The sequence below is a fragment of the Botrytis porri genome (assembly GCF_014898465.1).
Source record: "Botrytis porri strain MUCL 3234 chromosome Unknown BPOR_005, whole genome shotgun sequence".
Lineage (NCBI taxonomy): Eukaryota > Fungi > Ascomycota > Leotiomycetes > Helotiales > Sclerotiniaceae > Botrytis > Botrytis porri.
In genome coordinates this window covers 795,989-816,448 of record NW_024066079.1, presented here as the reverse complement: position 1 = coordinate 816,448, position 20,460 = coordinate 795,989, and the positions used below count along the sequence as shown (strand labels likewise).

At 44.6% G+C, this 20,460-nt stretch overlaps 7 protein-coding genes across 7 annotated transcripts; 4 read left to right on the top strand and 3 right to left on the bottom strand.

The window, feature by feature from the left end:
• Positions 1-254: 254 nt before the first annotated feature.
• On the top strand, positions 255-2,921 carry EAF01_003959 (uncharacterized protein). The gene is made up of 3 exons (XM_038912213.1): positions 255-814; positions 885-2,592; positions 2,649-2,921. Exons 1-3 carry the CDS (start codon positions 605-607, stop codon positions 2,675-2,677), a joined length of 1,947 nt encoding a protein of 648 aa, XP_038771897.1. The 5' UTR covers positions 255-604; the 3' UTR covers positions 2,678-2,921.
• A 78-nt stretch (positions 2,922-2,999) lies between these two features.
• Positions 3,000-4,106, bottom strand: EAF01_003958 (uncharacterized protein). Its single transcript, XM_038912212.1, has 3 exons — positions 3,942-4,106; positions 3,785-3,863; positions 3,000-3,666 (listed from the first exon to the last, which is right to left on the bottom strand). Exons 1-3 carry the CDS (start codon positions 3,960-3,962, stop codon positions 3,284-3,286), a joined length of 483 nt encoding a protein of 160 aa, XP_038771896.1. The 5' UTR covers positions 3,963-4,106; the 3' UTR covers positions 3,000-3,283.
• Positions 4,107-4,406: 300 nt separating this feature from the next.
• On the top strand, positions 4,407-5,144 carry EAF01_003957 (uncharacterized protein; the record flags this gene model as incomplete). The annotated part of the gene is made up of 1 exon (XM_038912211.1): positions 4,407-5,144. The coding sequence occupies one exon, from the start codon at positions 4,407-4,409 to the stop codon at positions 5,142-5,144; it is 738 nt and encodes a 245-aa protein (XP_038771895.1).
• A 332-nt stretch (positions 5,145-5,476) lies between these two features.
• Positions 5,477-6,785, top strand: EAF01_003956 (uncharacterized protein; the record flags this gene model as incomplete). Its single annotated transcript, XM_038912210.1, has 2 exons — positions 5,477-5,548; positions 5,664-6,785. 2 exons carry the CDS (start codon positions 5,477-5,479, stop codon positions 6,783-6,785), a joined length of 1,194 nt encoding a protein of 397 aa, XP_038771894.1.
• A 593-nt stretch (positions 6,786-7,378) lies between these two features.
• EAF01_003955 (uncharacterized protein) lies at positions 7,379-8,291 on the top strand (the record flags this gene model as incomplete). Its single annotated transcript, XM_038912209.1, has 2 exons — positions 7,379-7,568; positions 7,690-8,291. The coding sequence occupies 2 exons, from the start codon at positions 7,379-7,381 to the stop codon at positions 8,289-8,291; spliced, it is 792 nt and encodes a 263-aa protein (XP_038771893.1).
• A 516-nt stretch (positions 8,292-8,807) lies between these two features.
• Positions 8,808-11,146, bottom strand: EAF01_003954 (uncharacterized protein; the record flags this gene model as incomplete). The annotated part of the gene is made up of 4 exons (XM_038912208.1): positions 8,808-10,422; positions 10,487-10,642; positions 10,705-11,014; positions 11,128-11,146. The coding sequence occupies 4 exons, from the start codon at positions 11,144-11,146 to the stop codon at positions 8,808-8,810; spliced, it is 2,100 nt and encodes a 699-aa protein (XP_038771892.1).
• Positions 11,147-11,943: 797 nt separating this feature from the next.
• EAF01_003953 (uncharacterized protein) lies at positions 11,944-14,776 on the bottom strand (the record flags this gene model as incomplete). The annotated part of the gene is made up of 4 exons (XM_038912207.1): positions 11,944-14,242; positions 14,290-14,344; positions 14,394-14,414; positions 14,464-14,776. 4 exons carry the CDS (start codon positions 14,774-14,776, stop codon positions 11,944-11,946), a joined length of 2,688 nt encoding a protein of 895 aa, XP_038771891.1.
• Positions 14,777-20,460: the final 5,684 nt, after the last annotated feature.

The window sequence follows — 20,460 nt, the reverse complement described above, 5'->3', positions numbered from 1 at the left end:
TATCAATTTAAAACGTAAATTATGATGGCTTCGTGGAATACTCAAAATAATATAGATGCCTGTGACCAGTACGCGCGTTACAACAGTAATATGAAACGATGTTCGCATTCGTACTTTCGGAAGATGTAATCCGATGTGGAATTGTGAGATGCCCCATTCGTTTCTTTGAGATTCGGAGCATTCTGTGGCTTTGCCCCGACCAGTGGCTGAATCACTTGGCATTTTTGTCGTCGCAGCATTGCCCATACGGAGTACGACAATCTACATCTGTGCCCAACTGACATTGACCGTATCAATCATTGTGAATAAGCACATATTCGCTGCGGAAGTTGGCTACCTAAAGGACCAGTACCATTCGCTTTACTTTTTGGTCCAAATCTCTTCTCCGAATCATTGTGATAGGAAAGGAATCATCGCACAATTGTCGCTATTTTCCAATGCTTCTAAGAAGTGTGAGAAGTGCGACCAACACGAGAGCAATCTCCCACACGACCGAACCCTATTTCCAAAAACCCTACGAAGATACATATTATAGAAGAAGTTCCGATACGTGATCAAGTTAAAAAGTCTATCGAGGCCTACAGATATCCAATAAGCCTACAAAATGCCTTCCATATTGTCAGACGATGATAAGGAGACGGTCAAACGCATGGTACCAAAGGCCTCGAACAAAATCCAGGCAGTAGCAGTCGCCCGTCTATATATTGCTTATCCCGATCGTCATAAATGGACATATACTGGCCTACAAGGAGCGGCAGTTCTTGCGAATGATCTTGTCGGAAATACCTACTGGATAAAACTTGTCGATATCTCAGTCAGTGCTTCTCCTCTATACTAGCCCGGCAGTACCTCATCAATCATCAATGCTAACTCTTATGTTATAGTCTACGAACAAAGGTGTAATATGGGACCAAGAGATATATGATACTTGGTCATATAACCAAGATCGAACATTCTTTCATACCTTCGAAACAGAAGAATGTCTGGCTGGACTGTCCTTCGTGGACGAGAAAGAAGCCAAAACCTTCATGAAAAAGATGAACGATCGAGAAAAGAATGCCAGTAAAGCTACAAAGGCCAATCCCTTTGGAGGCGCTGCTCCGGCTCATAAACACAGTCTCCTTGGTGGATTCTTCGGTGGACACAGACATTCTTCTGCTCCATCGATACAACCTACTCCCCCCGATTCGCCTAGCTACGTACTCCCACCTTCACAACCGGCGCATCAAGCGCAGAACCACAGGCACTCGGGTGGAAGCTTCAGGACAGGGCAGGCCGAATATGCAGCTTTGGAAGCGATCGATCCTCATTGGCGAGAAACATGGGGTGAGGACTTGAGAGAAATGGGTATTACAGACGACATAATCAGGGATAATCAGGATTTTATTGCAGATTATATTCGAGAGAAGCAAGCTCAACAAGTTATAACACCTACGCCTAGTGGTATCGAAAATCAAAGAAATAAAGCCCCTCCTCCACCTCCACCTCCAGCAGCACCTCGAACACGTTCCGATAGTCCTCAAAATTCTTCTGCTGGTCATGGACGAGGTGCACCACCTCCACCTCCTGCACCACGGCGATCCAAAGCAGATATTGCTCGGGAGCCAACACCACCAAGAGAGCCTTCACCGCCCAGGGGTCCCCCTCCCCCCAGGTTTGCAGCTCCACCGCCATTCGCAGATGCTGGAAAATTTGCGCATACCAATGATAGAGCACCTTCTCGAGCACATGCTTCTTCGAATCCAGGGCCACCCCCACCACCTAGACCTGCGAAGACGCCTATCGAAGATTACGAACCAGGGGAATCAGGTTCGAGATTTGGAGTTCCTCCACCTTTCACAGGGACAAGAATTACGGCACCACCTCCTACTCCACAACGAGGTCCTGTTCCACCCCCGCCTCCTAGAGATATCCATCAATCACACAGCAGTCATGCTATACCGCCTGCACACATTCCTCCTCCGCCTTTACCGCCCAAAACTCCATCATCCCCGGGTGCTCCCCCCTTACCTCCTGCTTCTACTCGTCCTGTGCCTTTACCTCCGAGAGACACTGCACCACCTCCACCTCCTTTGCCACAAATGAGCGCCCCACCTCCACCACCTTTACCGCAATCTGCTGCTCCACCTATTCCATCATCTGCTGCTCCTCCACCTCCCCCACCGCCTGGACCTCCCCCAGCATTTGGAGGACCACCTCCCCCTCCCCCTCCACCTATGCCATCATTTGGCGGTCCTCCACCACCTCCGCCACCTCCAGGAAATGGACCTCCAGCTCCTCCTCCACCACCACCTCCTCCAAATCGCGATTCTGGCAATGCTTCAGGTGCTCCGCCACCACCTAAACCTACTGGTGATCGTGCCGACCTTATGGCAAACATTCAAAAGGCCGGTGGTATTGGAGCTCTCAAGAAAGTTGACCGATCACTAGTCAGAGACAGAAGTGCTGCTGCCGTTCCTGGTGCAGATACTGGACCTGCAGGTAGTGGACTTCCTCCAGCTGGTGCATCTTCAGGAGGTGGAGGTGGAGGTGGATTGGCGGATGCATTAGCAGCTGCTTTGAATAAGAGAAAGCAGAAAGTTAGTGCTAGTGGTAAGTTTTCATTTCATAATCTTAGAGTTTGTGTCCTTGGCTAATATTTTGATCAGATGACGAAGCGGAAGATGATGATTGGTAGATGCGATGATGTGATTGGTTGTTTAGTTTGGTAGAGGAATGAAGTCAAAAGGGGGGCGAAGTTTGTAGTATATTGAGCGTTTACTAAGTCAAGTAAAGAAGAGACGTTCAGTCAAAGCCCTGTTAGTCGGAATTGGCTGCTGTAAAGTAACGTGGGTGGCTTAGGAGATATGGGTAACTCAAGTGCAAGGAGCTTTAGTAGTTAAATCAATCGAAAACATTAAAAATTGGAAATGACAGGACGTGTACGTCGAGATTATGTATGCAATGTGGTCAAACCTTGAAGTGGTACATTCAGTTCAGCGCAGATTGCAGGTGATACATTCAAAAGAAAAATACCATTTTATTATTCGAATAGCCGTCAGTCTATGCTACGTAGATTGGAATTAAGAGTCTTGGTTAATACATGCATAACGTCTCTCCCACTATACAAGTATCGCCAGTCGAATGAAGCACTAGAAGGAAAAATGCCTGTCGAGGTTCTCGGGATCCAGCGAGTGGAACGATGACCAGATCCAACGAGATTGAGAGAGAAGACAGTCTTTCTTTCCATCCCCCTAACCACCACTATCAACCGTGTAGGGGAGCCACTAACCCCCAGAACATTTTAGATATCATCAATATCAATCTCCTTGCCCTTTCCTCCTTCAGCAGCATCATCAGAATCGCTACCACTATCTCTGTCGTCATCGAACTCGAAGTTGCAATCTCCGTCTTCGCCTTGTCCGTAGGTATCGGTCTCGTTGATCTTTGCGCTCTCGGGGAGTTCTCCGTAGGCCTTCAAACTTCTGGCTTCGTCGGCGCTGTACTTAAGGATGACATCTCCCTTCTCATCTTGGTAATCACGGAGAGAAAGGAGAATGATATCTCCTTGGTTGATCCAGACCTTCTTTCTGAGCTTTCCACGGATATGTGCAAGACGTCTAGTACCATCAAAGCAGAGAGCTTCTAAACGACCGTTTCCGAGCATCTTAATAACTTGGGCATATTCTGCAGGAAGTTGTTAGTTGGTCGTCTGCAGAGTAACATGACTTGAAAAACAAGGAGCGGTAAAGGAGAAAGTAAAAGTAGATAGCGGGTGTAAATAGTAGCCACAGGGAGTGTGTACCTTGACCTTCTTCCTTGAAGGTTAGTTCACGCTTCTCGTTGTCGTTCTCGTTCTTTCCACGACGCCTGTTCTTTCCTCCCTATTTTTCGCAACTGTGTCAGCCTAGATCAAGATAGTGGGGTGGAAGATTTCCAATAAAAATGCGACAATTTCTTACCTTTCCCTTATTCTTAGGCATATTTGCTGTTGTTTTACTTTACTATCGATTCTTGGATTTCGGTTTGAAGGGTGTGTGTGGTTTGCGGTATTGTTATTTTGGTTGTGGTATTGGAATAAGATTAGTGAAGAAGGAAGAAGAAGGCGATTAAGTAGCAAACAATAATTTATTTCTGGGCTGGAGTAGTGTCATAAATTGTGGTTCACTAGTGGTGGGGTCTTGGCGCACGCTAAAGAGATCCGGTCCGACCAAATTGATGAATTCGCTTTGTTACGGCTGCATTGTCATTGATCGAGACCCTTGATTCCAAAAGATGATAATGCAAAAAAACAATGTTCAATACATCCGCCAGTTTTCAAAGTCATTGTCTACTGTTACAAAAACAAAGCACAATATGAACTAGGAGCCAATGATTCTGACGCACACTACTCTCACCTCAAGAACATTCCCAATCCTCCACTGGAGATGGCTGCTAGAGCGACTGGAACAGCTGCAATTGCTGTGGAATCGAAATTCTCGCAGCTGATACGTTCCGGTCAACTGAAATCAGTAGATGCTCTAGCTTATGGATCATTCAAAGGTATCACAGGGGACGATCACTGTTTTTCTTATAAGCTTTCCGCTCACCACGCCTATGGCTCTCATCAAACTCCAGCGGTATCTAAAACCTACAACCCAGACCACTATAACATTCAGCACGTTCTGGTCAACAAGACCTCGCCTTTGTGGCTGTCTGTATTTTGTGCGAAAGTTCATGGAGGAAACAAGAAAGTTATACGAACCCATATGGTACGGAGGATCAGAACTGCAGTCAGGGAAGCCTTGAAGAACCACAATTATGACTTGTCTGGAAGAAGGATATCCAACAGTATAGATGGGGGTAGGGAGGGCGGAGACCTAGTTGGCACGATGATAATATCTGCTAAAGATAAGGCCTTGACTGCAAAGATGGATGTTTTACAAAATCAAGCGGAGATGGCTGTGACCGCATTGATACGAAAGTTCAAGCTAGAGCGTGAAGCTCAACATAACAAATCAAATCAGAATCCCAGCAAACAGACCAAGGGCATACCCATTGAAATGAAAAGGGTCCAGATGAAAAATGGAGCGAAGGAAAAGGAGGGTGGTACAACAGTGAACTTTCCAAAAAAGAAGAAAAACACCAAGAATAAGGTATTTGGTGGAACGCTCTATCAAAAGTGATGGAAAATAATGCAAAATAAGAAATAGAAAAAATCTTAAACGTTGCCACGTTTTGATAGCCAGACTATATAGCCTTCACACATTATTCTAAAGATATAAAATATGTATATACAGTATTGCATTTGCTATCACACATACCATAACATCTTGAAGGAAGTTCACACCAGAAATGTTTTATCAATTTGCGGCTGTGTCAGATCCAACCAATTAGCGCCGCCTAGACACACGCTGGAGCTCTCCAAGCTAATCTAGGACGATCGCAATCGCGAAGCTGTCGCAACGTATCTTAAAGAATTCCGCTCCCTTTTGGCACATTAAATAGTGTATTCGCCATGTTGATTTCACTCACCGTGGGTAAAGTCGATGCCGGAGTGGCCGTCTTATTAACTCAAGATAAACGACTCGTAAGTTATCCTCTCAACAATGATCCAATCAACTGCACATTGACTACATATATACAACTTCGTCATTGCACATGTTACTGCCCCCAACCTCCGTGACTGACAATGCCCCTCCCAGATTGAATTTCCATCTATTCTCCTTCCACCCAACATCACATCCGGTAGCATCGTCGATATTACCGTTGCACGAAACCTCGTCTCGGAAGAAAAATCCCAAAAATCATTCGTCGCTCTCCAAGATTCTATCTTCAATTCATTTGGTGCATCAGAACCGTCTGCACCAGTCCTTCGCTGTCGCAATGCAACTCAGACTTCTGTCGTTTTAGAATGGGATCATATTGAGTTAGCAACCGCAGATGTTATCTCACTCTCCCTCTTTCGCAATGGACAAAAGGCTGGAAACATCCCAAGGCCGAGTCAAATGCTGAGCACAAAGATCAGTGGTTTGGCTGTTGATACAGAATACACGTTTCACCTGCTATTAAGAACGAGTGCCGGAACTTTTAGTAGTGAGAAGGTGGTTGTGAGGACACACAAAATGACGGATCTAAGTGGTATTACTGTTACGCCTGGCATTCTGCCCGCTTCATTGAGGGATAGTCTTGTCAAAGCAGTTGAGAGGATTGGGGCGAAGATGGCAGATACTGTGAGAATCGACACAACACACTTTGTCACAACAGAAGGAAGAGGTATAGCCTGGGAGAAAGCCGTCGAGATGAATATTCCAGTTGTAAGGCCGGAATGGGTTGAGGGCTGTGAGAGAGGTGGAAGAATCGTGGGCGTTAGGCAATATTATCTTGATGCGGATCCAAAACAGAGACAAATAGTTTCGAACACACCTCCAGCTCAACCAGCACAGGCTGAACCGTCCAGAGAACAAGTCACTACACCAACTACTTCACCACCACCCACGAACACGAACACGAACGGTCAAACTGTTCCTCCTACTCCACCCGCAAAAGATACACCTAAAGCAGATAAGGAGGAGAGAGAGAAGGAACAAGAAGATGGTGATTCTAGTAGCGACTCGGGGGAAGGACAAGAAAAGCAAGAGACAGAAAAGACAGCAGTTCCCGAAGAGCAAAAGTCTCGAGCTTCAGATGTAGAACAACAGAAACTTGCTCTACGACCTGCAGCGCCATTTGGAGTATCAGCAGATGACTTGACTAAATCGGGCGAAGAAAACACATCCGGGAATCAGACGCCAGGAAATGCTAGCTTTCAAGACGTCGCTTTGTGATAGATGATCGAAGAATATTTCATCTTTGTTACTGTTATACTATGATCAATGTTTTGGAATGGCTAGCAACAACAATTGTTGGCGGCCATGGTGTTGGGATGGGAAGAGAGATTCATTGCATTGCTTAAGCGTTTCTTAAAAAATGGTTTCTACAATGGCTTGAAAATATGAATATGTAATGAGCTCTCGCCATCTTTGTGATTATAGATTCGCAATTTTCATTTGATCTCGCTTGAACATCAAGATCCCCCTTTTTTAGACATCGTGAATTCATCCAATGACTAATTCCTATTCAAACATTCAAACTTAGAGTTAATCTCTAGTTAGCCTAGCTACAACCCCCACAAACCCGATCTAAAATGCAACATAGATGCATGGAAAGATCGACCGCCCGATGTCAATGGATCGTCCAGCCACACCCGCCACTTGTAAGGATGGCTCTTTCAAAAAATATATCAATGATGCTGTCATTGTCATTGCAATTGATGTCAAACAAAACGTCATGCTCCTCCCCTCTACATGATCTTTTTTCGTACTCACGCCAATCTTCAAATTCCTACAAGACAATATAATCAATTGAGAAAGAAGAAAAAATGGCATGGTCACTAGTTTGTCCCGCAAATCGAGGAATTGGTTTCTACCTAACTCGACATCTCCTTCAAAACACACAGCTTCCTGTCGTGGCAACGTCGAGGAAAGATATTGAAGGAGCGAAGAAATCTATTTTGGCAGACTTAGATGTTGATCCCAAGAGATTGACGGTATTGGAAGTCGATGTCACAAGTAAGTGATTCATTGTCTCACTCAATCACTCAAAAAGAGTTCATAAATCATATTGGAAATTTATAAATTCCAACATCAATATCCCCCAAATATAAAATCTCAAAATCCTAACACAATCTAGATGAATCCACCATCTCCTCCGCCGCAGAAAAATGTTCATCTCTCTTCCCCTCCTCAACCCACCATCTGCGTCTCGCCTTTTCCATCCCCGGTATCCTCTACCCCGAAAAATCACCCGCCCAATTAGACCACTCCCAAATCCAACACAGCTTCGCCGTCAACACCATCGGTCCCCTCCTCCTCACCAAGCACTTTTCCCCCTTCCTCCCCCCCAAACGTCTCGATCTCTCTTCCTCTCCCGACACAAAAAATCTGCCACCCCACGCCCTCTGGCTCAACATGTCTGCTCGCGTAGGTTCCACCTCGGATAACGCACTCGGGGGATGGTATAGTTATCGTGCTTCGAAAGCGGCGGTGAATTCTCTAACAAAGACGTTTGATCTTTTCTTGAAAACGAGACATGGGGATAATGCGCTGGCGATTTCGTATCATCCGGGGACGGTCAAGACGGGCTTGTCAAAGGAGTTTTGGGGAGGTGTCAAGGAGGGGAAATTGTTCAGTCTCGAGTTTGCGGTAGAGAAGTTGTGGGATGTTGCGATGGCGAAGGGAATTGAGAGTAGAGGGCGTTGTTGGGATTGGAGGGGAGTGGAAATTTCGCCTTGAGAAGAGCGTGAAGGGCAGTGTGGGAGATTATCTGACTGTTATTGTGAAGCTAACACCAGTTCTTGATGCTGGTACTTTATAGTTTCTCACTCTTGTACTGTTAATATTTCCTACGTTGTATGACTTACGATACTTTGGCATTGATTGTCACTTTGAAGCGCAAGCACCTTTGTTTCTCATTGATGTATTCATATCTACCTCTTCATAGATTTTACGGGCAAATATTATATAAGCTAACGTTACATGTCCTCTTTTTCATCTTCGTATGATTCGAGAACCGTAAACTCATCCACCGCAAGTACCTTCAAAATATCCATCAATATAGCAAACTGCAGCAACAATAAATCTTTGTCCGGTTCCCTGCCAATACCTTTGATAACCTTTCAAATCCTTTATAAACCCCTCTTAAAACATAGCAAATGTCCACTAATATCTCTCTCGTTCAGCTGATCTTGAACCGCATGCCCGGGTCTCGAGTTAGCAGGTGGCATAACCTTGAAACGCTCCAAACCAATATTACAAGCACATCAACCAAATCTCCCCACCCAATCCATTCCCACCTACATCCATACTCTCACCGTCATCTTGATCAACCCAGATTTTTCCCTTGGTAGCCAGAGATAAAATGTGTAAGAACGCTTGAGCTGCTACAACCTCGCTATTCGTTTTCGGGTTGAACAAATCCTCGAATCCCACTTTCTTATCTCTCAACTGACCATCCTCGTGAAAGAGATCTTCCTCGTCGTCATATTTCTCTGCGATGGATAGTCGGACAAATTCGAGGAAATTCTCACTTTCTGTGTCCATGACGTCTCTAGCCCACTGGCTTTGTCCTGCCGTCTGTGTATCCACATTTGCAGCGGGCCCGAACATTTCAAACTCCTTAGTTGACTCCCGGACTGATTGTTCAAACGCTCCCAAATTCGTTCCATCGACACTATCACCACCCAGATTGGTACTGATATCATCACTTCTTCCATACATAATAACATCCTGCTGTGAAGAGAACTTTTCCAACTCACCTCCACCAGGCAAAATGTTACCTCTTCCCACCAAGGGACTGGCAGACACTCCTCTGCTACCGAGTCTGAGCGAAGAAGCGGGTCGTAAACTTGAAGAGCGAGCTCTCTGACTGGCAGACAAGTTCCACGGCATCATCGCACTGCTTGGATATTCGGCTAATCCCTCCGCTGCATCTCTACCCATTTCCACCTCGACTGGAGTACCGAATCGCTCGTCATCCACTTGTATGGCAAAATCGTCGTCACCCCTGGAACCACGAGGAATTTCTTCGTCGGAAGAATAGTGAGATCGCTTGTTAGGAATATTGCATTCCTCTTCGAAGTCTGCTTGACGTTTAGAAGAATTCAACACTCGCCCTGTGATCTTTGCAAGAAGTGCATCACCCGAAAACATACTCAAAGGGCCCGGAAGCTTTGTTGAACCAATCCCAATTCCAGCACCATTGAGACCATTTCCAATCACGAACATGAGAGCATTTTGTTTGGCCAACGCGTTTCCCTTCGCTGTCAACTTTGCTGCACGGAGACTGTCTTGAGTATCGACGTACTCTCTTTGCCAGATTGACAGAACTGAATTCTTGAGTTCTTGCGTATGGTCGATAGGAAGTTGTTTCTTGGTCTTAGGTTTTCTAGGACGCGAAGGTGCGGCTGCACTTTCAGATGACGAATCTTCAGACTGTGAGAGCGACTTTTCGCGGCCCGTCAAAGGAGCAGGTAGAGCACCACTCATGAAGACTTCGAGAGGCTCCGCATCAGGTAACACGATTCTGCCATCATCCTCTCCAAACACAATGTTCAAATCTCCATCTTCGTCGTATATACGGGCGTTATCTCCAGCTTGAAGCCTAGCATTGTCGTGTTCTTTGCGAACTCTTGCACTCGCAGCCGATTCGTTACCAAACCTCGGGGCTACACTTGAATTTGCTGCCCGTCGAGCGGCGATATCTTGAGCGGTCAGATCTCTCATTTCCCCGTCCTGATCAAATTCAAAAAGTTCATTGTCTTCGAATAAGATAGCTTCGTCGTCAAGTTCATCTCTCCGAGTACCCGATTTCAGCGCGGAAGACTTTACAAATGGATCGTTCAGAGGAAGCTGGTAGCCACCCGCACTGAGACTTGAGGAGATGTTCAAGCCCATAATGGAAGCGCCTTGGGAAGAGGAAATGGAGCTACCCTCGTCCGCGTTGTGAGTGAATCGATAATGAAACTTGGGAATCCCGATTTTGCGACTGCTGGCCACCAATGTCAAAATTGTAATCTGGAAGTAATTCTGGAAGTGCAAGATCTGGATCAAATGCAGGATCATCCACGAGCATCAATTGAGCTGGTCTTGTTTTCAAAAAAGTCAGCTTGGCCCATCATAAATTGAGGTCACGATGCACAAAACTTACTTGACCTTAACAGTTTCCAAATCCAAGCTCCCGATTAACTTTTTTCCAAGTCCCCTCAAGTTCTGCTCAACATGAATAGTATCACTCAAGACGTACCCAACCTGTTGACCATAAACTCTTGAAACGCCATACAAAAGATTACTCTGTAGACGTAATGCCATAGGAGCATCAGGCTCGATGATTGTATTGCAGGCTTTCTTGACGTCAACATCGAGGATGGCTTTCCGGGTGATTTTCTTAGTCGATGATTTACTACCTAGGGTCGCAACAAGCCATACCGTTGCAATACCATGTTTTCGAGAGGTGAGAACTAGTAGTAGAATTAGAAAAATAATTATGGAAAGACAGTTGAAATGTTAGAGAAGCAAATATGCAGATAAGTGAGATATGCAGTGAAGAGTTGAGCGCAGATAAGAGACATACTTTCATGGCTGTAGAACATTGTTCCTAATCTGATTCGATTTGAATCACTTCACAACGAGTAAGTTTACTACTGATTGTGAATGCGCACGCTCAGTGGTCTTCAATACCTTGATTCATTCGGTCAAATTGAAAAGTTGTCTGAGGTTGTATGGAGAAGTATGGAGAAGGTACAACTACAAGATGGGCTGAAAATTATAGAAGAGAAAGTAATTGAACCTGTAGTAGGTAAGCTGATGGAGAGGAGAAACCAATTTGGTGATACAGAACTTTGAGATTTTCAGAACTTGAGGCAATTTTCCAGCAAAGGAAGGTGTGCTCGCGTGCGGTCAGATCGGCCACCTGAAAGGTGAAGATACATCCCCTTCTCGAAGGGTGAGAATATTGAAACGCTCATAAAATCAAGGCGTGTGGAGTAAGACGTGGTAACATAGGTATGCATATACACCAGAAAATCATTCATCAGAGACACATACGCATCAGCAAAAGTAATCACGAATTATGGAAAGTTACTCGTTATTTTTGTTAATGAATTGACTCGCTCGGAGCAGTAACTCACAAGGATTGGAATGTATGCGCTATGATCTTTATAACTCCATCATACCATGCTATCACTATGCCTTTATGTTTCAACAAATATGAGGTCTATAATCCTTCGGTGATGCTAGCTACAATGCAAAACCCATTAATTTCAATAGCATGCCTTCATCCTTGCATATTTCGATGAAGGCTACACGCCTAACGCCTAAACTACACCCGGTGTAGTTGTTTATTTTCCTTATCCACCTGTCATAAATTCGTCGCAGATCAACTCTGTGTCTAACTTGCATTACCCACTCTCTGTTCGGCGTATTGAGCTGTTTTCTCCCTTTTCGGTGTGTTTGATCTTAAGCTCGTTTGCGACATCTTAGGGTGTACAAGTGGGGCCGTAGAGGTTGAGTTGTTAGCAGTGTGATGCATACTCGGTTGTCTCGATGGCGCGTTGAAGGGAGAGTCGCCTCTGGCAATTTCATCCTGCTGCCAGTTTTGAAATTCTCTGGAACTCCAACTTGCTCTATGGACACGTGCTCCATATGGAACACTGCCAAATCCTGAATGCTGACTGCGCATACTTGCGGCTCTGCTTCGAGCAGCAGGCAGTGAGGGCTGTGATGTATTTGGATCCCTGCTTCCTCTCATCTCCGGCATCTCTGGCACAATATCCTCATCTTCGATCTTAGGGGCTCGGCGAACTTGTGTAACGCTGAAGTATGGTTCCTTTGGCTCCTCGGGGACCGGTGGGGGTGGGGGTGGAAGATCGACAGCTTTCAGTTCCAGATGATCGAAGTATTTTGTGCGAATGTTTTGTAGGTTGCGTGGCTTGAAGTCCTCACGATTACGCATGATTGACATGTAGCTTGAGATAGTTCCGAGAACGATGAGTATTAGCGAGCCAATTGTTAAGAAACCTTGAATAACAATTATAATGACTCCAATGACTGTGGTTGGAATGCGTGCAACATTATACCGTGGGAGGAATGCGACCGATAGACCTGCAGTAGCAACCTTACTGATGCCAAGCATGTAAACTGCCAGGGCTGTATTACGAGCACCCTCGAAGGGGTTGAGGCATATGATAGTAATGAAGGCAATGATCTCGATGACGAGATTACCGAAAACTTGTGCCTCGGGATTAGAACGAGCACCTCCAACGAAACAAGCTCTGACGAATTGATATACAACCCAGAATGCGAAGAACCACCAACGGGTTCTTCTGTATCGAGCTGAGAGCCAACCAAATCGCTTAGTGTATTCCTCATCCTGGTGTACACTCTGTCTCTCCTTGTCTAGGTCAACGTAGTGCAAGCGAAAGAAAGATATAGAGCCAGAGGTTTTTGCTTTCTCGCTCTCCTCCATGCTACTCTCTCTGACAGCTCCGTACCATGGGAGAAACTTCATAACTTTCTTTCGTTGAAAATGTATTCGATCAGGAGCCGAGGCATAATTGCCGAATCTAAGTCTGAAGTAGCAAGCGTAAAAGGCAAGTGCCAAAATTCCGAAAAAGAATATTATGAAGATGATGGCCGCAATTGCGATGATGCCTGTTGTGCCCCCATAAGAAAATTGGTAGAGCGACAAAGTCATTATCGTGAAAAACCCAATAAGCATTGATCGCAGAACGATTAGTCCACTGATTCTGATCCAATTGTTCCTGAACAACGCAAGCCTATCTTCCTTCATCCATCTCATCTTGCTAAATGCTTCCAAGATAAATTTGAAGGCAACTGCAGAGGCAACAAGAATAATAATCAAGATTAGGTACCATAGAAAGCTGACCAAGAAAGCATCCTGTGCCGGAATGTCAATATTGGCGAGTGTTCCTGTGAAATTGGACCAGCTTCCAGGCAATGGCAGCCCAGCTCCAACAGGAGTTCCATTCCAACTATACCCTTTAGTAGCATTGTCGCTAGTGGCACGTTTGGTCAAGGATCCCATTCTCTTCACCATCTCATTGCCCCTGGCCATTTTGGACCAATGACTATACTCTTGCAACTTCTTTAGGGAACGTCCATAGATTTGCTGTTGCAGTCCGCCGTTATTGTTAATGGTAGAAGATCCGGCACCACCAACCTGGCTTGAATTTCCGGATATTCCAGTGAAGCTATTGACTGACTTGATCATGGATGGGGTGTGGATCAAACCTGCCGACCAAGCAAAATTACTCCAGAATGCCGGTAAAACACTTGGCCAAGCTACCGACAAAGCCCCAGAAAGGAAGATCGATTGGAACACTTCGAATACCACCAGTACTGAAAGGGAGTGGGCATAATGAGTTCGAATATGCGGTACGCTGACTCCGTATATGACTGTAGCAAATGAGGAAAGCACGGCGATTGCCGTGAATATTCCCAAGACTGAGCTGACAGCAGCCGGGTGGGAAAACGATGCCCCATTCCTCATAACAGCTTGGAAACAAGCAATCTCAGTTTTTGTGCTATTCGAAAATACCCGTAAGGTAGCAGATCCTTCAAAATCTGGGATTACCAATGCAATAGCCGGAATTCCGGATACATCTGATTTAGATACTGGAATAATGGCTTCGCCGCTGATTGGCTTGCTGCTATTCATGGGACATAGACTGTACTGGTGGTTAGTCAAGTCGGGTTACAAGAAAATTGTACTGACCTGGCGAAATTTGCATTACATGGATTGAAGGTCAAATCGAACCTATCCTCTCCATCTGAGTCAAATATTAGTATCACATCTTCACGACAGGTCATTCTACATACAAGCTTGCACACCAATATGTACTAAATTAAAGGTTAGCCAAGTTCCTTTCATCCATCGAGGGCAACCTACTCATTACCGACTCATTTTGTAAATTCGTGTTACCAGCGAGATGAAACAAAACGGTCATATTATCGGCGTAGTAAGCCGCGTCGAATGTCGTAACATTAATTAAACTCTGTCCACCCATACAATCTCCAAAATTCCCTGTGAACAACGCCGGTGTTCGACTGTCAAGTAATTCAACTGTCTCTCCTGCAGAGTTCGTCCCGGTAACAAATGTGGCACTTGAATCCGCAGAGACTGAAGAAATGAAATTAAGAATGGCGAGGGAAGATAGTAGCGCGATGGACCATGAGGCCATGAGGGAAGGTTTTCGTGCCATCGTCAAGACGGTTGAATTGATTAATATATGGAAGCTTTCGGGGGGGAACAGGCGTATGGGAAACTCCGCGCCAAAGGATGTTTTCGAAAGTTGGTCGAGAACGAGTAGGTCTGTTATTTCTGGTCGAGGAGGGTACTGTGATCGACTGTCTCTATGGACCCCTCAATGTAAAATCGTAGCTCACCTAGCCTCCAGCCCACTGGATCAAGAGATCACCGTTTTCGGAGGTGCACTTTATGACGTAGATCAATGGTCGAACTCGTAACAGTAGGGAATATCGTAAAGGTGTCGCGAAAATATAGTGAATCTGTGGTGAGAGGTATTTCGTCCGAAGATATGAATCCGCTTGGTTTTGCCAGCAATGTCAAATTAAGAATCAACCACAACTCAGAGGATTGTAGTCGAGATTATCAGGTATCATGTTCAATGATTCCCTAATAGTTGTTCATTTTATCGTTAAGCAGCGAGCGACAATGGCAGATGTATTAGGATACACGCGGCTTCTATCCGTGGGTAAGAACGACAGAGGGGTGGTATAGCTCTCAAGAGGTAGAGATACGGCGGTGTTAAAGGGTGTTAGAATTTAGGTGGGTAGAAAGAGAAAGGGAAGATGATCTTGGTGGAGACAAGCTCAGAAACTGTAACAAAGTGGGTTTAACTGGAATAATGGAGAATCCTTGGCTTTGGGTGGTTCTGGGTATTGGTCTTTTTTGTTTTTCGATAGTCTCGTATCGGAAAGTCGGACGCAGTTGATTAGTGGTTGACTTGGGTATCTCTGCTTGTTCCTTGATCTGTTGATTGTAACAGTGGTAGGTAGATATTTGAGGTGGTGTACGGAGCAGCAAACTAATAAGTGGCAGAGCACGCAACGCAAGTGCTTGGAGATTCTTCGGGTGATAAGGAGGACTCTTTGGGTTCAAACTTGCATTTGTCGGTGTTTGGAATGGCAAGGGTAATAATAATAATAATAATAATAATATCACGAAGCAAAGCCAGGGGTAAGACAGTGAGCTCGTATCGTTAAGTTTAGGGAATTGAGAATCGCGAGAAATGGAAGAACAAGTGATGTTGATATGTTTACTATTTACATCATATTGTCTGTGTTCATTTGACCAAGGAATTTCCACAAGCGCCAAAAAAAACATAGGAGACTGAGATTCTGAGACTCGGAGACTACGATGGTCCCCTGAGACTCTCCAGCGTCAAATTTCAAGCTTCAAAAAATCGAGCTGCAGTGTCAACGGTACGATTACCTGGTGTGCATGGGAATCTGATGCTTCTGGATACAAATAAAGCTAGAACATTCGGGAGCCAGGAGGTGAGAGAATTCTTGGGTGCTATCAGCCTATCACTGGTCCATCTTATCCAACGATTTGATAATGCTTGCGCTGGACATGGATGATATGAACCTGGGGAGCATCTTCCATTGACTACGGAGTAGGTAGGAACCAACCAACCATTCAATCTTTGGAGAAGTACAAAGCAAAGTGCGTGACGATTGGCTTCATGTGACCTGGAACGAAATATATTGGAGCCAGGAGATATCTATCAATTGAATTCTTTCGAAAGATTCATCCTCAAATTTGTGTAGTGTGTAGTGTACTAGGTAGCTCCTTCATCAAAACCAAATATCACATAGGAATTCAGGTCAAAAACACAAAGCCCTTTCGGATAATTTCACCATCTGCCATCCGCGGCGGCAATGAAATTATCTTCATTCTTGGTGGTGTGGTGCCATGGAAATCCGGCTTCTTCGGGAAACACAATACGACGTCGAGTTTCAGTATATCCAATGAGATGCGTCAGTAAGAATGTTAATCTGACTGATTTTGCATTATTTATCATCCCTTGGTCCATTCCTGGACTTTGCAAAATTCTACATGTGTTCCTGCATCTATCTTGACTTCTTGTAATCTTACATCGGCATCTCAAGCGCAAATGATTCTGGATACGAATACTGGGAATAGAGCTACATAGTCCTCTTTCCTAGGCATGCACGTCCGAGCACTAGGTTCGTGAATCGTGCATCGTAAATCGTGAATTGTGAATTGTGAATCGTGTACAATGATGGTTCTGAGAAGACATTTCTGATGTGACCTAGAACTTGGCCGAGGGGATTCAAGAATGTTATTGATTACGACGACTCGATGAAGATGTAACCTCAGTCGTATCGTTCTTCAACGGGGCTGCGTTGATGCTTCAGAAATTATAATTTGATTTAGTTTTCGCAATAACCTGGGGAAGGAGTTAGTAGCCCTTCCCCTTCATATGCAAGTCTAGTTTGCACAGCCATCCCCAGTGAACAAATGTTTCCAGCCTCTTCTTCCTGGCCTGGAACAGTGGAAGTATCCCAAGCCTCAGTCACGAACCACAAAGATCCCAGTACCAGCCACAACACAACACAACACAACACAACACACTCCAGCTCGCATAGCAATCAATAGCTACCTATAAGCTTCGAAGGAACCGGAAAATCATGCATTATCGTCGTCCCGGCTGTCAAACGTAGAGCCACAATGACGAACGATTACACGCCTCCTTCAGACACTACTTCAGTCCTTTACCTCTAGAGAAAGGTCACGACATGGCCCGCGCACTACGGAATACGAAATCGCAGCGATTCCTTTCGGCATCTTGATCTTCGCTCAATACAGTATGGAGATCGCGATCCACATAACATGTTATTGGAGTAACTAGGCCCTCGATTCCACAAAATCTTGCCAATGCTACGTGTAAAATTACCAGACATCTATCGACGATATCTACAATTTCTAAGATGTTCACCAAAGATCGGTTCAAAGACAAGTGCGCAATCAAGGGGGGAGGGGGGAGGGGGGGAGAACTCTTTCCTAAGTACAGAGGTTTACAAGCACGAGCTATCATAACTCCAAACGATTCCCCACGCTTCAAACGTTAGCTGTGTACATTGCTGTCGTTCGAGACAGACATCCTCCTTTCCCCCACAACCCACTAACATTATAATTCCGACCTACCTAATGCATCAATCGTACTTGGATTTGGCTAAATTCGGCTTCATGTAGGATGAACTGTGAGTTGGCGACAGGCTACAGGTCACGCGACCATCCGAATATCAAATAGAAAAATACCCAATTGTGCCACTGGAAAGGATCTTGGAGGATGCACATTACTTCCAAGTTCCATGCAAATTAATGCGAGAGATCGTCATAGCTGAAATTACGAGTAAGGTAAATACATGTCCGGATTTGGTTCCTGCATGCAGATGGAGTGGGTGCATCATATTGTTCTAAAAACAACTCTGTTAACCTAGAATTGGGTCAAAGCAAAAGCTTAGACGTTACTCTGTGGGTGGCTATATTGAAATAGTATCCTGTCACTATACGGTAGGTCACGACTCTTATTGTTTTCTTCGTTCGTAGGTCTAGTGACTATTTACAACGTCACGATTTAGACTATCGATGCTATCGTTGAAGTCTTCGTCTTACAATAACGGTTATGCTTGAGAGCAAGCCAGGCATAGTTAGATGTAAATGAAAATAATGTAACATCAAATTGTGCTCAGAATTTAAGTAATTTTTTAATTAAATCTCATGTGTCCTAACCTTGGTTCACATCACTAGGCTCTCCTTTCCTCCCATCCTACATTTGATCGTTTGTGCACGATCGAGCGTCATTTCCTCACAACATCAAATGATGAAGCTTCATCTTCTTCTAACCAAAGCCCTCTATCCAACCTTCCCGTGCGTGTTGACAACGCAGTGCTACGCTCTGTTCCAGCCCATGGCATCTTTCATCCTCTCTACTTCCTTCATCAAATATCGCCACTGTGCGCAGTTTCCGTCCCTAGCATGTATTCTGGCTGCCTCTTCCACCAAGTTCTCCAATTCAGTAAGTTGTAGTTTCTTGAAGTTGTTCATTGCTTTTTGTTGGTACCTAGTATCTGCTAGTTGTTGAGCTGTATTCGATATTCGGTTGAGTCTTTGGTCTTTTTCGATGCGATGTTGGGAGCACTAGATAGCTTTATTGTTTGGATCTTTGGATGAACATAGGAAACAGGCTGGACTGAACCTATTATAGATCGATGAGAAGAAAATTGCATTCAAGATACGGAAGATTCAGATCACTTTACCTGTACTTCCGCATTACAATCACATATTTCTGCAAATTTAATAATCAATGGCATTTGCGATTGTTCCGGGTCCCCAGGTTATGAGATCCTTTGTGGATCATTTTTGTATTCACAAATATCCCAGATCGATAATCTGAATGCCATCTTGCCCGCCCGACTCCGAAAATCATTGTAGAGTTATCCACAGTTGTTCGGGATCACTCTCATCCACTTAATCCTTACTTTAACACCAGTGCTCAAATTCTTTCCCTTTACGCTCAGCACACCATCTGCATCTTCTCTCCCTTCCTTTGCCACTATCAGATTCCAGTCCCATAGTCTTTCTTAGGGCAACTATTTCCTTCCAGACCATGTCGAGATCTGTCGTCGTTCTAATATATTGACCGTGGTATGAGTTGGTTCTATCAACGTCAATGGGAGGTATGCCGTCTCGGGCTTTGATCTCATCCCATCGTTTGTATAGAGCTATCAGAGCTGCCAGTTGGGGCTCGTCAAAATTTGATTCGTCTGGCTTTCCTTCCATTTCTGTTGTCTTTTAGAAATTTCCGAGTAAATTCTTCAAAACTTTCAGGAATGGCAGTCTTAAAGTTTATGGTATCTTCGTGGAAGTTGTGTTCTGTTCGATTTATCGTGGCATTTGGGTAGATGAATGAACATGATATCTTTGTGATGTCCCGAAGGAGTTCTCTTACAATGATTCACCGGCCGTACTAAGTGGTATCAGGCTCTCTTACTATGTTCCTCGTGCTGAGGAAATACGGCAGCTAACACTGATGGAGTGGTACGATTCGATTTTGTATTTTATACCCTGACAGGCCTGTTGGAAAGACCCCGGTACTGTTTGTAAATCAATTCGTTTCTAAACATTTCTTCATCCCCAAACTCCTCATCAGTGAGAACCCATGATATTTTAGATGAAAGCCCTTCCCTCTGGGTCAGCGCCGCTAAACACTACTTAGGCCTGGTCGCAATATTCAAGAGTCACGCGATGGTTGTTAGGTGAATGAGCTCTACGCCTTGACTTGACCCAATGCAAATCATTATACCATTGATCGTTTATACTTGTACTAGCTGTGTCATTTTATCAAGTATAAAAATATCATTTTGAAGTCTGGAATCAGCAATATCATCTGAATGAACTCTCCATGCAGGGACAAAAAAAAATCTTCAGTCCACGTCAACAGAACAGTTTATTGTTACTGACGAATAAAACGACAAAGTATTTCATGATTATTTCTGTGTTTTTCGATGGACTTCATGCATGGCACTCTGTATTCTTCCTTCCACTTCTTCGCCATTTAGCTTGGTATGAACCTGGTTTTCTTCCTCCTGACATCTTTGCCCTGGTCAACTTTACACATCATGACATGCAATATAAATACAATCCTATTGACCAGGTTCTTTCGGCCTATAATGCCTACTCTATTTGGTTGACGAAATACCGCGCTTGAGATTCTGTAAATTTTGAGTTCTGCCGCCCTGGGTCTCTGGAGATATCATTTATGTTCAGGATGAAAACTTGACTGAGAAGGTTTAACATGTAGATATTCCACATCACAGTATGACAGCTAGAAAC

Bases quoted from the DNA above. Each gene is read 5' to 3' on its own strand.
- EAF01_003959 (XM_038912213.1), top strand. From the start codon at position 605: ATGCCTTCCATATTGTCAGACGATGATAAGGAGACGGTCAAACGCATG. The intron at 815-884 runs GTCAGTGCTTCT...CTTATGTTATAG, and splicing joins TAAAACTTGTCGATATCTCA to TCTACGAACAAAGGTGTAAT. The intron at 2,593-2,648 runs GTAAGTTTTCAT...TATTTTGATCAG, and splicing joins GCAGAAAGTTAGTGCTAGTG to ATGACGAAGCGGAAGATGAT.
- EAF01_003958 (XM_038912212.1), bottom strand. From the start codon at position 3,962: ATGCCTAAGAATAAGGGAAAG. The intron at 3,864-3,941 runs GTAAGAAATTGT...TGCGAAAAATAG, and splicing joins TGCCTAAGAATAAGGGAAAG to GGAGGAAAGAACAGGCGTCG. The intron at 3,667-3,784 runs GTACACACTCCC...AACTTCCTGCAG, and splicing joins CTTCAAGGAAGAAGGTCAAG to AATATGCCCAAGTTATTAAG.